At 38.6% G+C, this 16,585-nt stretch overlaps 1 protein-coding gene across 1 annotated transcript in view; it reads left to right on the forward strand.

Annotated features, from left to right (window-relative positions):
* Window positions 1-12,631, forward strand: part of LOC106886043 (cytochrome b5) — a 13,978-nt gene extending 1,347 nt beyond the window's left edge. Inside the window, exons 2-5 of the mRNA XM_014938673.1 lie at window positions 6,438-6,566; window positions 8,217-8,246; window positions 10,661-10,695; window positions 11,519-12,631. Of these exons, the coding sequence (XP_014794159.1) occupies window positions 6,438-6,566; window positions 8,217-8,246; window positions 10,661-10,695; window positions 11,519-11,597 (273 nt within the window). The 3' untranslated portion in view covers window positions 11,598-12,631. The remainder of the gene's footprint in view (window positions 1-6,437; window positions 6,567-8,216; window positions 8,247-10,660; window positions 10,696-11,518) is intronic.
* The last annotated feature ends 3,954 nt before the right edge of the window (window positions 12,632-16,585 follow it).

Raw genomic sequence — 16,585 nt, forward strand, 5'->3', positions numbered from 1 at the left:
GATTGGTGTTCATGATCGCTTGCTGATAGTACTCAGTTGATGTAATCATTGGTGGTCATGGTTAATGAAGAAGCGTTTTAGTTACTGGATTAAACCAACGACAGTATTCTTCTGTGGAGGTGTAGAAATGTGAATACTGAGCAAACTCTTCCAGTATTAAATGTAGCTGGGATTTATCAGCGATATTTTGGATTTTCTCTCTTAGTCCTGTCATTCCCTATGTGCAAAAACATAGCATCCAAATAAATAGTGTTATTATGGATTTAAATTAATTTCTTTGAGAATACAGTTTGGATTAGTAGTCACATGACAAAATGCAAGCCTCAGTAGTTCTGTAGCCCATCTTGATTTTTGTGGTTGTAAACATTTGAAATTCAGAGTATAAATTGAGCATTGTGCAAATAATGGGTTGACAAACAATTTATCAAGGCAGTGTTCACACAAGTAGTATTTGGTTCTTAAACTGTGTGCCAGCACAAATTATTCGGCTCTTCAGCAAGGCAGATTGCGAAACTGATCTACTGACTCTTTCTTGATAACTTTTCATCTAGCTCTGTCCCTGGTCTTGTTCGTCCTTTAGTTGTGGAGATGTTTTTTGATCATGCAGGCAAGGCCGATTTAATTATAGAAGCCCTGGAGGAGAATGCAGTTTTTCATGCAACCTGAGAAATTGAAGTGGCTGTTCTTGGAAACTTGATCAGTTTTGGTTGATGAATAATTGTATAAGTGTTTCCGGATTGGGGGGTAGGGGTGAACTACCCACACCAACCACCCCCCACTTCCCCCAAAAAACCCCACTCGGACAAAACTGAGAAACCCTATACCTATCACAAAACAAGAAAAAAACACACTTGACAAAAATACCAGGATCTAAGCTTTTGGATTTCAGTAGCTGCGCAAATAAGCTGCTGGTCTCTTCCTTCAGTACATGTGATGAAATTGGTAAATATTAAGAGGCACTACCTTGTGCAAATTTCTCCAAGTCATCATTTCAGCCTTCAGGACAAGGTTGCTAATTCAGCAGTATATCAAAAGAATTTAGTTTGAGGGCAGTTAAATAGTTCCTTCTTGGACAATTGTGGGATGTCTGATGGACTCTGGTGCACATATGTCAAAATTTAGCTTCACACTAAACAGCTTTCAGTGTAATATGACAGCTTTCAGCCTCTGAAGCTGAAATTTCTGGCTCGTATTCTGAGATAATAAATAAGTGAGATTGGATAGGTATTTTTTAACTAAGTATGTAAATGAAGCTGTTCTCTTAAGAAGAGCACTTGAATATTGTCATCTTCGTTGTGTTGGTGATTTTTGGATGGAATTAGACTGACATATTTCATAGGACACATTTTTTACTGGTTTTGAATACTTGGTTAATTTATCAAGTGGTATGTTAATTCTTTTGATACTGTCAGACACTGAGGCATTTACATGTGATGGGTGAGGAGAAATTGGAGCTAGTTTATTGCTGGTGCATTCTGGAGTATAGTAAATGCTTCTCAGCGAAGTGGGGATTATGGTAGCTGTTTCCATAGCATTAGTGGTCAAAGTCTGTTTTACTACTTGCAGTTTCTTGCAGCAGTAGAGAAGCTTAAAATATTTCAAGAATTAAGTATAGGCTACTGAATTAAGTCCACTAATACTTCAGAGGGAGTGCTGATAAAGCATCACCTCACTTCTGGCCTTCCCAAGTAGTAAATAAGTAAGAGTATCAATTACTAAGGAGTGAAGAACTGGGAACAGAAGCTGACTTCAGCAGTTCCATTTCTTAATTCAACAAGCAATTCTTCCAGCCACTTTATTAACCTCTGGAAATATTTTCTTATTGATTATGGGGTGAAAAACTTTACAGTGCTTCAGTGTTAAAGATACCCTGGATGCTCTCATGTCTAGGAAGTGTAAGTATGCTGCTGCCTTTCACTCCATTACAATACTTAAAGAGTGTATTTCCTCTGTCCAACTGTTGTCTCTTCATAAAATTTGTAGATGTTTTGGGAACCATCAGACTCTGTAAACACTTCATTGAGGTTAGATAGTAAGTAGTCTGGAGGTGGTGATGTGTATATGTTGGGAGTGGTGAGGCTGAATAGGAGTGGAGACATGTAGTGTGACCATATTAGCTTGGTTTCCTAAGGACAAGGCTTAAAAAAAGATCCTTGGAAATACAGATGAAGTGCCAGAGGAGAGAACGATTGTGCACTTTGAGAGCTTATCCCAGGGATTACAGAAGATGAAAATTCCAGCAACTGCTTTTTAAATTTTTTTTCCAAATGGCAGATCTTAGGAAAACTTTATAACTTGAATATATATCTCTGATTTTTCTTTGGTTATCACAGTATAACCAAAGATGAGATGAAATCCGGAGACCTCAGCTCTTGAAATGCAGTATCTGAAAGCTTTTAGCATGAAAGACTATTCTTGCAACCAGAAACTTGTACATCATCTTTTTTCATTCAAAGGCTTCTGGACCTATATTACAGAAAGTTTGGGAAACCTTTTCATAGTTTCAGGTCCTACATCAGTTAAGGGAAAGTAGCTACTATAAATGCATGTGTAGTCACAGCAGGGTCACGGCTATATCTTTACAGATAATTACATATTGGAATAATATTAAATGTCAATTAATGGATTAAGTGTGTTGGTAATGCTTGATAGTATTTCTCCGTAGTTTAATAAAGCAATCCCACTAGTCAGGCTTTGCCATCAGTCTGTTGACCTAAGTAAGAGCAGCTGTGCCTATAAAAATAAGGATTAAATGATCAGTGTCCTGATCTGCTTCCCATTGTGGTGAGAATCCTCCCTATGGTTTTTGTGGGAACTTGGTTAGATTCCTTAAGCTACCCAGAGAAGCTAACAAGAGTAGAAACATCTCTGCCTGAGAGAAATTCCTTGTTCTGGAAACTAACTAGGATATGTATTTAATATTAATCTAATACAGACTCTGTTTAGGTTACTTCGGTTGGTGGTGGTCTCAAAATTTAGCAAAAATATAACGGCCAGTGAAAATGTTTTGGTTTTTTATAAGGTGTGAACTTGTGCTTTCGTAACACCGTTTCTAAACAGACTGGACAGCTCCCACAGAATGTGTTTTGGAATGCTGGTCAAACAAAGTGCAGAAAAACAAATATTGTTTTATTCTGTCAGAATGAAAAATGTTTTCTCCACAGAAGTTGATGGTATTGTGGAGGAGTAGCATACTACCTTCTGTGTTAAAGGTAATGAATAGCTCACATCAAAAGGTGCCACTGCTAGCACGCTTGACTGTAAATTTTTATTGTGGAACCTTGCAGTCTAGGGATTAAAACCTGTGTAATCATTTCCTTAAGCTCTGATGAAGCTTGCAGGAAGGTTTGAAAATGCTTTGAGAAATAGTGCATCTTAACACTCATTTATGCAAGACACTGCAAGTGGTAATTGTTTTCTAAGTGGGGAAATGGGTACCAGCTGCTGGGCATTTCTTTTGTAGTTCAACTAAACCCCTAATGACGGTTTTCAAAAACAGACTCTTGTAAAGCAATCTACTCTCCTGGGCTTCTAAAATTTTACTTAAGTGCAAAATTTCTGTCCTGTAACTTAAGTAGATAATCCAAATTATTTGGAGGACTCTTCAGACTACATCAAAGTGCTCTTAAAACAAACAAGTGTTTGACTGCCTGTCTTGCACAATGAAGCTGAAGTTCTCCAAGTCTGTTTGGCTTTGTTGCGACCCCTTTCTGATTCTTATTCTATGCAGCACAGAAAGCAAAATTTGAATTTATAAGACTGCCACTGGTGGAAACCTTTGCAAATCTCCTCAAAAGTTAAATTGGACCCTAGATTTGATTCTTCTAGTAGGGGAAGGGGCAGGAGGCAGGAATTGTGAATTGGGATAGTTACACTTTAATAGAGTCTTGGAAAGTTGCATGACTGTAGCGAGAGAAAAGGTGATAGGAGTTCAGGATGAAGTAATCGCAGACTTCTGACCCAGATGAGAGCAGGGAGTTTAACTGTTCATTTGCTTTATCTAAAACTTTCTAATGTGCTGCTGTTAGGAATCAGTCTCTGCTATGTACTAGTGCTGGCTTTGTCCTGACTTCTGTTATGCCTGTAACTTAAATATTTATGTTATTATTTTGGGGATGTCCTAGGAATGAGCTAGAGTAGCTTAACTTTATCAGCAAAAGCTTTTTCATTTGCCTTGATCCAGAGTTCTACCTGCAAAAACACTTGAGTTAATTTTATTAGCAGGATTTTGGTTTAGGAGTCATTATCTATGTAGTCTTGTGGGCTTACAGTTCCAGTGTCTATCCAGAGGCTCTTAATTAAAGTAGAAATTCTGGTAGCAAGCTTTTTTACCATACATAATGTGAACAAAAGCCCTGTATGAACAAACTTTTAGGAACTCATCGAACCATGCAAAATGCTCAGCTTTTGATAATGAAGTCACTTCTTGCCCTTTCTGGGACATTACAGTTGTTTGCTTTCATTAAGGGAGGCAAATTCTTTTCATTAATTGCTTGTGTTGTGTGCTAGTTGTTTGCCAAAGGTTTGCAAGTTTGCATCTTTAAGCAGAGGTACCATCTAATAAAAAAAAAAGGCGCTTAGCTTTGAATTACTTCTGTGTATGTATAGTAGGTTACTGGTAACATCTGCTAGATGGCTTAAGTTTAGACTGTATGTAATTCCCTTTCTACTTTAGTCTTGCTGATGTGAGGAAAAGCTACTATCAGTTCTCTAGCTATGGTAGCAGAGGTCAGGATGAGTTTGTCCCAGCTGATGTGTGATGGCCACTGAGTGGGCTAGCCACAGTTACTGTGGTGATGCTAATATGCTAATATTGTCGTTTTGCAGAGAGAGGGATCAGTTACTGATTAGACCAAAAATTTATCCTACAGAGAAAAGCTGGAGTGCCTCAGTGAAGCTGCCCGTGTGGATTCATGAGTGCTTTGTAGTGGCACAAGGGAGAAAGCTGGGAACAAATTAGTGTATGATCATTCTGTAGTCAGCTACCTACAGGTAGTTTGAAGTACTCTGTGAAAGTTAAAGTACTGTACCAGTTATACTGGTAGATATCCACTTGTTTGGCTGGTCAGTGAATTTTTTGGGGGGAGCTAGTGTAAACCGTGTGATCTTGGCAACTTGTTTGAGTAACAAGTTTTTTACCTTCTTGTATGAGTAGGGTTTGGGTCCATTGCAGTGCGTGAGTATACGTGCTACTCATGCTGCTTGTGCTTTATGGGTAGTTTAACTTTGGTGCCTTTTGCTACTGTTGATGTCTTATTTGTTAAGCATGTTTTTTTCAAGGAGTTTTGCCACCTTTTCTACAGAAGATGCTATGTATATTTTTCTGTTTCAGGGAACACAGTTCTCTAGCATAGTATTAAACCAAAACAAATGCCCAAACTCCACATTGCTGAAGGAATTATTTGAAGACTTAGTTGTGGCAGTATATGAGAGAGCCTGTTAGGCTCAAGTTCAATTTTTGAAATGTGCTATACATTTCAAGGCACTGAACTTGAATGATCCCTCAACTGTTGTCCAGTCCTTTCCCTGAATGCTTATCAGAATGGATTCAAGGACGGGATTTTGGTGGTTGTGCCATATCTACATGTCTGCTTGCATAATCTTTACTCTGCATCCACTCTTCCAGCCTTTTTTGGCTCAGCTGCTGTGCATAATCTCTCTATCAATTGCTTAATCTTGCTTTTGCTTAGTCATGGTAGGGATCCCTTACCCTGCTAGCTGTGGTATCTTAGCTTTTCAAAAAACGTGGTGAGTTAGCTTCTTTTTTCTAAAAAATACAACTTTCCTGATCTAGTAAAATAAGTGTCTGCCTTTAATGCAGTGATTCAAGTTTTAGAGTTCTGGTACTGCTGGAAACTGGTAGTCCAGCCCCCAGCTCAAACTAGGATTAACCTGAAGTTCAGGTTCCTTAGTGCCTTGTCTAGGCAACCTCAAAGGATAGAGATTCTGTGTGCTCCCTTGCCAGCTTGTTTCAGTGCTCGATTGCTCTTCAGAATAAATAGACTTTTTGTTACATCTACCTGGAATGTTTTTGCTACAATTTATACCTTTTGGCTTTTATCCTTTTGCTACATAAAGCATTGTTTGGATAAAGATATACATTTCCTGCAGAATTGAGAACATAGAATGTAGCTTTAGATAATAGTTGGGCTATTAAAAGACTGACTGATTCTTGTAATGCTCTAAATGCTTTAATTGCTAGGGGTAATGCCTCTTACTGCTCCATTGCTGATAGTCGAAACTTAGCTTCCTTGGTTTTGGCTTCAGAGAGTACATGAAGCTCTCTAGTTATTCAGAGAGGTTTATCTTTGCTCTAAGAAGTCTAGCAGCTGATTTTGCAAGTACATTTTTTTTTTTTATTTTTAATGTGAAGAGTTTCCATTTTTAGAATGTGGAATGGTGTTTAGTAACAAATTCAAACTCATTAAAAATTGCAGCACCCAGGTGGTGAAGAGGTCCTTAGGGAGCAAGCTGGAGGAGATGCTACGGAGAACTTTGAAGATGTGGGCCATTCCACAGATGCAAGGACAATGTCAGAAACCTTTATTGTTGGGGAACTTCATCCGGTGAGTATGTGAGAGTACCAGTACTTGCTGTTTACTATGGTGTGTTTGTGTCTAGCTATTTCTCTGGTAATTTACTTCCAAATAAAGGAGAGCTCTTAGTTTGGTTGGATGCCAGCCCTGCAGCTGTTTTTGGACTGAATTAGAGATAGGTTCCCCCACTGTGAAGGGATTTGATTAGTGAAGTGTAAGGATGGTCACTTAAAAAAATTTGCTGCTTTGAAATATTTTAAAGCCTTGTTCTTGAATAAACTGAATATGGAATCACACCATTTCTGATGTGCCCTGTGAGCTTTGTAATGACACTCTGTAACCCCTCAAGGTGATAAGTCAGAATGTCTAGACCTTTTCTTATGTCAACATGTAGAGTTTTCATTCAACATCTGCTTTCATTCTTTAATGACCATAAATATGTATGCCAGGTTACCATCTCGATCTAAAAGTACAATCCTGGCTCTTCATATGTATGTTTAGAAAATGACTGCTGTAAGCATCTTACTTCTAGTTTGATTCTCTGTCTTTCCCCTTTCTGTTTCCCCTGTTTTGTGCTGTATCCATATTCCCTACTTGTAGTTGTCGGGGTTGGCTATGTGATCAGTTCCCACAGGGTCATTTGTCACTTTTTTTAATACTGTTGTTATCATTTCCTGTGCTTCTAACAAGCACATTTCTGCTGCCTTAAGCTTTGAAGGCTTTATTTCTAGCTACAGAGCTGTTGCCTTGGCTTCCTTCAGATACACCTTTTTTAAGCTCTCCTGCATCTTAACAGTAGAAAACCACTTGTTACAGAGTTAAGCTGGTAGTGTGCCCATCTGCTCTGTTCCACTGCCCGTTCCTGCCTCCTCTTTTCCTGTATATGTTTTGTCTTGCATTTGGGGTAAATATCACTGTCTTGAGTAGCATGCTTCACAGTAAGATTCTTGATCTTATGTCTGTCTTAGGTCCTCTCTTGATAAATATTAATACTGTAGCTTCTCCTAATACAAAACAATTCAGATCTGATGCACATTAGTAACCTCGCAGGTTTGTCATCTATTTCAGATGGCAGTTGATGCCAGTGAAGTTGTTTGTAACCTGACTACCAGTCCAGTTCTTCCTTGTTTGACAAGTGCCTCTTTTCATTTGATATGAAAGAAGCAGCTTGATGGTTTAATATACAAATACAGCACTATCAAGATTATATGCTGTTGGGCTTTTTTTTTAAGAATGTGACTGTTTCAAGTAAAACTTCATGAGGCTTATGAACATTCATAATTTTGGACCTTTGTACAGGACATTGGACCACAACTAGTTAGATATCTTTGTCCATTAATATGCGTAGACTAGCTAGAAGTAAACAAATATGATTGTAATTGGTGTATGAACTAAGGTTACGTGTATTGCTTAGAGGTGTACAGGTGCACAAGAAATAATGAAATGTATTGGGAGTCCTGTGTTTCGCTTCTTTATTGTATACTGGGAAGTATTATTTAAGGAAGTGATCTTGTTTATGGTGGCTCAAAAGCATACACTGACATCTGCTCTTTTGCAAGTCTGTTTCCTAGGTAAAAGCAGATACATGTTAACAGAATAGAATTGCAAACTGAATTTAGTGATAAGCGCTATTTGACTGATTTGGGGTTTTGTCTAAATGTTTTCTTTGTTTTCTTGCAGGATGATAGAGGGAAGCTTCAGAAACCAACAGTAAGTGTATTTCTTGAAAGGCCACATTGTTGCATTAGGAATGGTGTCTCTGTAAATGGTATACCCCCAGAGGCAAAAATAGTTCAGCTTGATTTAAATGTGGTGTTCCAGTCACAGATCTCTTCAACATGTTGATCTAGCTTCAACATACTCTTCCTGTTAGCTATTCTTTTCTTTAACTTGTGTGTTTTTTGAACTAAGAGGTTACTAAGTGTGATGATATTACACTATATATAGCAAGAAGGTGAGCCTAGGATCAGACAAAGGTTTTCTGGTATTCAGTTTAAGAAAAGCTGTTTATAGACAGGATGGATCAAATTAATGTGTGTTTGTGGGGAAAAAATGTGATGCTTAACAATATACTGGTAACACCAGTAGATATAGAATTATAGAGGCATTTGGTTGCTCATCAGTTAATTTGCAATTGTGAACCCTTTTCAAGGTGACAATACTGTTTGCTTCCTGACTGTGTCAGTATATTTTGAGTGTCCTGTCAATGCAGTATTACACTTATTTTCTAGGGTTTTTTTCTATCTTTAGTAGAATGAAGTTGTGTTAGCACTATCAAACTCATAAAATGCAGATGTCCTGTAAAGGAGCAAGTGCATCAGGGATTAATTTGTACAGTTGCTGCTGCTATGTGTTTAGAGGATGTTTGCTCAGGGCTGGATTTAAAAGTACAACAGTGCACATGGGAAACAGTCAGAGACAATTTTTAGATGAAGTGTAGTAGGAGTAGAATATTACTTTTTGTGTTTGAGAGATTACTTTTTAGAAACAATCACTTTTGTAACATCTTCCAATAATATCAGTAAGTTAAAGGAAAGTTAATAAAATACATAAAATGAAATATTTACTGTAGCAATTATTAATTTGATTAAGGACTGTTATTAAGGGCAATTTACACTTAAGTTGTGGGAGCAGCGATCATAAATGCGACTGAGAAACAGACTATGCCATGTGAGTTGTATTACTACACTCCTTTGATTCAGCTCACAGAAACTTACTAAACTGAAGTACTTAAAATATTAGTTTGGTCCCAGTGTGGTCAGTTGGGAGTTAAGATGTATCCATATTACTTTTTACTACACTCCTGTTTGGCTTATTGGCTGGTTTGGGTGCTGGTCCTGGCTGCGCAGGCTGCGTGCGTGTGTCCCGTCATTCCAGAGGGGAGCTGGAGCCGTTTCCCCGGCAGGACGGGTGGCTGTAGCTGATAAGCCACTTTCACTTCGCACTGCGCTCCGAGCCTGTCACGTCACGGTTAGGCCTTGTGTGCCCTGCCTCTCGCGGAGACATCAGAAGGCCTGGTGCTTTCTAGTGTCCTTCTTGTCCTTGCACTGTATTTAAAGTACCCCTAGTGTATACATCCAGCATCCTACTGTTTAAAAACAGGCTTTTGATGAGCTAGGTCATGTTCTTACTGTCTTGATGTGGGTGGAGCTGTCCCCCAGCCCTGGAAGTGGCAAGGCTGTTCTAGGTGTTAGCCTTGATAGTGCGGACATAAGCTGTTCTGCTTGGCTTGGGATTAGTTTTTCATGGAGGCTTTCAGAAGACCAATATCACTGAGTCTTGTTTTTTTAAATGTGGTATTTCTCACATGTTAACCTGTGATGATTTGGGCATTTGAAAAAGTAGCCTGGTTGAACCTGTGAGAGGATGTTAGGAATCTTTTGCTCTTTAAATGAATTGCAAATATTCTGATACTGAAGCAGTTTGTTTTTCAGTGATGGATCTTGTGCCACTAAATTTAAGTACAGTTTTAATGCTTGAATCTTTTAAATGCACTCAGGGCCATGTGCAATTAGTAGTATTCAAATTAATAAGTCTTCATATAAAGTATGTTGAGTAATGTGCCCATGTACTCAACTGGGATTTGATCTTGTAGTGCTGCTTTTTCTATGGAAGCTGAACAAGTCCAAATCAATATCAAAGCCAACTATAATAATTTGATTCTTACATATTCTGAAACACCACACTAAAAAATGAACTGTAATAAGCCTTGTGGATGTAAATTAAAAGCTTGCTTCATGTAGGTTTCATGTAAGAAATACTTGTGCGTTAATTCAGGGTCTTTTCATAGATTTTAGGGAAGTAAGAGATCTTAGCCTTTTAGGTGACTAAAACTTTTCAAATGTAACCTGAGGTTGAAGGTAGCTTCATGGAAAACTTGCAGCAAAATTCTTTGTGTTGATATTTTTTAATGACTTCTGATGCAATGTTGATTACAGAAACTGCAGCTAGCTAGCTTCTAACACAACAGTCTGTTACAGGAATTCAGAGAAAAAGCTATTCAAATGCAATGCACTGAGTTGTTTTTAAATTAGTCCCTCTTAATGAGTTTTGAGAAATTGAGGGGCTAGTTAAGATGGAGGGGAGTGTCTGCCTGAGGTAAATATCTTTGTTTTCCTTTCCAGGAAACTCTTATTACCACCACTCAGTCTAATTCCAGGTATAGTATGACACCTGATGGCAACTTGAAATTCCTTATGATAATGTTTCTGAAGCTTATGAAGTTGAATAGCTTCTGTCTGCTAGAAGCTTAGATGCAGGATGGTGCATGAAAACTTCTGTTCTCCATAAAGTCCAAGTTGGCATCCATATACCACTTTACAAGCATATTAGTTTACTGTCCATATTTCTTTTCTTGCATTGATATGTATCAGTCTGTACCAAATGGCTTATGTTGCACAAGCCTTCATTTCTGGAGGCATGAGGTGAACAGAAGCCACTTGTTGCACTTACTGACTTTTGTATTGACATGGATGCCTCACTTTTAAAATTTGCCACAACTGTTGCATCCAAGGGAAGTAAGAGGATTGTGTCTATAAGAAGGAAAAATCTGTAAGGGTTGGGGGGAGGAAGGGAACACTTTGGGACCCCACTGAAACAAAGTTATATACTGCTGACAGTGGCCTACTGTTGAAACCCCAGAGGACTGTTCCATGCCCCTCTGGGTGGTGGGGAGCTTGGGTGCTTGAAACCATCATGTGATGCTGCTGCTTACATGGCTTTTGAATGAATGGTGTTCAGAGCAGCATGCCATGACTTTCAATGTGTCTAGAGTCTTACTCTTCTCTAGTAAGCTGTAGTGCAAAGCCTTAAAAGTACAACCTGTTTTTTACTTGTCTGGCACCTAATACTTCAGCCCAGGTGTTCTGTTGCCTTGACTTTGAAATATTTGTTGGAGTGGGGAGGAAGGATTTTTTTCTTTAAGAAAAAAAATGTTGCTGGTTGTCAATTCCTAAACTGCTGTTTCAAAAACTTCCTTCTAGTTCATGGTCCAACTGGGTGATCCCGGCAATAGCAGCAATTATTGTGGCCCTGATGTATCGTTCCTACATGTCAGAGTAAGCGCCTTACTGAGAACTAATGCAAGAAGAGACTGATCTGGGAGAAAATAAAAGCAATCCTAACCCAATATGTTTCTGAACAAAAGCCTGATGTCTGAAGAAAAATTCAGCTTTTTCAAAAAACTGAACAATTCTCTTCTGCTGTGCACTTTTCTTAATGTTGCCTTCTTATTTGCTGCTCTGAAGTGATAAAAAGGCAGGATTTCTCTTTTTGTATAACAATTTTATTCTCTAATGAGTTATTTGATAACTGTATTGGTTTCTATTTTAGAATATTGTTTTGTATGTAACACTGATTCTGGTTATTTCTCTTTAATCTGTAATGGGCTCCATAGGGCTCTCTTTACATATAAAATTTACAGCTTTAAATGACTACCAAAACTGTGTACATGTATTGGTCCATGTACACAACTTCACTTAAATGTAGTATGTTTGAATGAAATGCTAATTAAACCTAATGAAAAAAGCTGGGTGGAGTAGGGGGTGCAGGTGCCTGTGATCAGTTGGGCCCCATCAATCAGGCTATAATGAGCTGATTATTTTTTTTCTTCCATCTTATATCTGCTCTTATAGTTGTTGTAGATACTCCTACTAGCAAACTATTCTGTTTGGCTGCCATTGAAAAATTCAGGCAAAATATGAAACCCAGTGTTTGGCCGAATTAGGTCTGTCTTCATTTGTGAAAAGTAGCTCTTTTTTGCAAAAAAGAAAGGCAGAAAAAAGTGCTATGTAAGTACCACTACAGGTAATGTAACTGCTACTAAATAATACTGTTCCTTCCAAGCACTCAGGTGACTCTAGAATTTGTTCTGGAAATTTTAGACTTTTATAAAATATTTGTCAATACATCGTGAGGGGGAAAAGCTGATGTATGGAATCAGTTTCTGACTGTTCTGTGATGTGCTCCTTGGTGCTTTACTATGAAGAGATCACTATTTTCACTGCTAAATATGAGAGAACTGAAAGTTTGCATTTTTGTGGTGAACATTTTTAGTCATATGTAAATGATCATGAATAAAAGTTTAATTGCTTACTCTTGTTGGCTCAAATGCATTAATTTCAAACTTTTTTTAAGGCCTCAGAAGGGATGCTTTTGCATATTGGGACACTTATCAGAAGTACCCATTTGGTACATCTTGAAAGTCAAGATACTTTTACTATGCAGGGAAGCTGCATATAAAAAGTGGGGAAACTGTGCTATGGAGCAGTTAGCATAGATAAATGTTTTCATTGGCATAACCTCAGTACTGACTAATGACTTAACAATGGTTTGGCCCTGCAAGCTCTGCCTCCCTTAACATTCATCAGGACTTGAAACACTATTGCGAGGGCTTCTTTTCAGTAGCACCAGGGAAGATGTATGCAGTGTAGGCCCTGTGTCAAGTCAAATTCAATTGAAAGATAATACACTGTAAACAGCAGCTTAAAAAAAAAAAATAGGTAAGGGAATTGTTGTGACTTGATTGTTTTGTGAAGATTGTCTTTTGCATATGTAGGAATATGTCATTACAGGAATCCTTTAAGAATTCCTTATTGTGGGATTTCTGTTCTTGGAATTCCTTTACTTGCTTATTTGTAGTAAATAAGGAGATCTTGTACAGCTTCATCTGTGACAGTGTTTAGGGTCTCTTACATCTGTACTCGTGTGTTCTGTCAGACTTGGTTTACAGGTAAAGATATGTGTGCACTCACAGTAGATCCCATCAACTTCTGTGCCTTGGAAACTGTAACCTGCAGTACATTGGGATTGTGTCTAGCAAATTTTTATCCAGTTTTTGCCCTAGGTTTTCCTTTAAATGTAGTGAAGCTGAGTTTAAAAATTCCGGCCTTACTGACTTTTTACAGTTAACCTTTAAAAAGGATATATTAACTCTGAATTGATATTTAGACTCATAAATCAAGTTTGAAGTACTGAATTTTCTGTTTGTTTTTAAAATAACATTTAAGTGTGCATGTCTACATGAGGCAAGAAAAACCTCAAGCAATGCAACTTCAGAAAACATAACCTTTTGTATTTTTTTTGGTAAGCCTTTTAGACTGGGATAATTATGTCCACCTCAGCAGACAGGGTAGTGCAATCAAAGTGGATCCATAAGGCAAACCACTTCTTGCAAAAAAGCCTTTTTTCCATGCTGTGTATGTTTGGGGAGTTCTAGTATAACGCAGCTCTGCTTGGGTCCCGTATCCTGGCTGCGTATTTGTGCAATCCCCTGGGATACCTCTACAGGCTCCCTTCCATCTGAGAGCAGCCCGGCTGGCAGGCACAGGGAGTTGCCACAATGGAAACCTAAAGCTCGGTGAGTGGAGATGAGCGGGCAACGCTTAAACTGGTACAAGTTCAAGTGTTGATGTAGATGCACACAGCTCCTTTCCTGTAGTTGGTCTGTTCATACACACTTTCACCACTGCCTGGTAAGTTTTTCCTCCGAGGTGGATGTGACTGGTTCAGGTTTTTAAATGTAAAGTAGCTGATAAATTGGACTTATAACTTTCCTTTTTTAATACCCTAAGGTTAGAGCTGCTTTCCACAGGGGATCGTACCGGAGTTTTTTTGTGGCTTTGGCTTTTGATTATGAATATGAGAATAGATGTATGGGTGTGGTGAGGGATGAATGACTATGCTATTGAAAACCTAGTTAAATGAATTAGGGATAGTCAATGTTTTTATAGTCTGACAGCAAAAAGAAAAGAAGGGGCAGTCTGCTTTCTTCCCAGAACAAAATCCTTTGTCTCTAGTTCTGAACTGTCAGTACTTGCTCTAATTGTCTGGCAAATAGCTTTAATACTCATTTTTCTTTGGAGAGGCTGTTTTTGGTGGTCGATGGTTTAAATCAGATGTCATCTCACTCCGTTTACTTGTACAACTTAACAATGTTGATACTGCCCTTGTACCCCAAAATAAATGATTTGGGCATTGCTTTTTTGGCCTTCATTTGCCTCTCCTTTCTTGTTCACAAGAATGCATAGTGGCAGAGAGCTCCCTTAAATGGAGATGGCCTTGGCTTCTTCTTGGTGTCTGTGGAGTAAAGCCAGCACAGCTTGTTCACTTGCTCTGTCTGCTAGGAAGAGGAAGAAAAAATAGCCTGCTGTCCCTCTCTCTGGCTGACTTGCTTCGGCATGGTGGGCCAGTGACTCTCGATAGTGCTGAATGTGGTGCTGCAGTCAGGATTTTGCAAAATGCCAGAGAGGAACTGGCAAAAAACTGATAAAACCTAAGCAAATGGAAGCTGATCACAAATTTTAAGTCAGTATATCTCTCTTCAGCACCAAAAAAGTGGGAGGGTGCTATTGGTTTTATTTTCTGAACGTGTGACTACTGAGGGTAAATGAATACTTCTAAATTCTTGGCCATTTTGAGCAAAAGTTGCTCTATTTTCTGTAAGGCTGGCAATGAAGATTATTAACTAAAACTTAGGGAGAATACATGAGCCGTATCATACAAAACATGTAGAACATTAACAGTATTGCAACATTTTCTCCTGAATATAGAAAAGGATTTCAGAAATCCAGGGAACAAAGAGGGGAAGGAAGCTCATACTCCTGCATGCTTAGCTCTAATATCTGGCAAGATCTGAGGTGAAGCTAGTAACTGACAGATCATATATTTGGATTTTACTTTCCTTGTTTTACTTTCCTTTCATATTACATTATACTCCTCATGATTAATTCATTATGTGTTGAAATATTTTGAGTTTTGAATGACCTGGCTTATAAGTAGGTGGACAGACAAGCACGTGAATTCATGAGATGTTGGAACATCACATCTCAGTAGATGATTAATGCTGGATATTCTGTTCTTTCTGAAAACTAGTTAGACTTGTTCTTAATCTTCTTACATGTAAGAGTGTGCATAAAACAATCCTTGACATTTTCTTTGCCAGCTTTCTAAAACCGGGGACATACAGTGCAACTACTGGTCTGTCTTGATAGCTGCTAAACTAGAGCTCAGAAGGGACTCAGTTGTACTGCAGGGCCTCAGGTATAAGGAATGGATTTTTACTTTAATCCTACGTAGTATAATTTCTGTGCCTGTGTCTTCCAGTTTACTGCACTTAGGCAGCCGGTGTGCTGCCAAGAGCTGTCAGTTCTGTTCACGGAGAGAAAAGTAGCGCTGCCAGGCAAGAGTTATGCACAGGAAAACCTTAGGGAAGGTTTTTTGGTGTCTTTGTACAGAACTCACGTGGACACCCAGAGTCCAGGAACTGTACCCAGTAGCACAATTCCCACTGAAATCTTGCCTTTTTCCATAGAACCTCATCTGAGGATAAAGCTGATTGATCCTATTGCAGCCTTGGTATCTCTCGAGTTCCAGCTACTTAAATCCTCAATAAATGCTGCCTTGTATTGTTTGAAATTACACAAGGTTTTTACCTGTCAGCCATGGGAAAACATCTCTTTAAATAGAACGTGTCTGGAAACTGCTTCAAGGTCTAGGAGGGGCTGGTTAGAGAGAAAAAGGTAAGCTAAGCCAGAGGAGTGCTTTCCTAAATGACTCCTTGAAAGTAAGGGAAGATCATTCTTCTGTCACACTCGGTTGTCACAGATTTCTGAAGCCAGCTGATGCTTTTAGTGTCACTCATCTTAACATGGCTTGCAGGGATGTCTGTAAGAGCATGATAGGTGTGTTGTTGAAGTAGGGGTTGATGTGAAAGACGAGCTTAACCTGCTGCTTAGAAGCCCACAGGGTGCTGGGCTGGTAACTGGAAACAAACAAATCTGTCCTTTCATTTGTAAACTGCATGGATTCCCAACTTGTATTTGTTTGGATCCATTTCCAGAGTAGCGTTCCAGTGGATAACATTCTCTGCATCAGTCTGAGGAGGACAAGCAGTTTATGAATAATAAAAGGAAGTTGGTATTTGAGCAGTCACAGCTTCTGGGGTTAGAATGAGAAAACCTTGTTTTATTTTTAGGTGATTCTGTACAACTACTTTTTTGACCTGTTGGAGTAACAAAGACATTTGAGTAATACAGGTTATTAGATACTTT

The sequence above is a fragment of the Calidris pugnax genome, unplaced genomic scaffold (assembly GCF_001431845.1).
Source record: "Calidris pugnax isolate Ruff unplaced genomic scaffold, ASM143184v1 scaffold13, whole genome shotgun sequence".
NCBI lineage: Eukaryota > Metazoa > Chordata > Aves > Charadriiformes > Scolopacidae > Calidris > Calidris pugnax.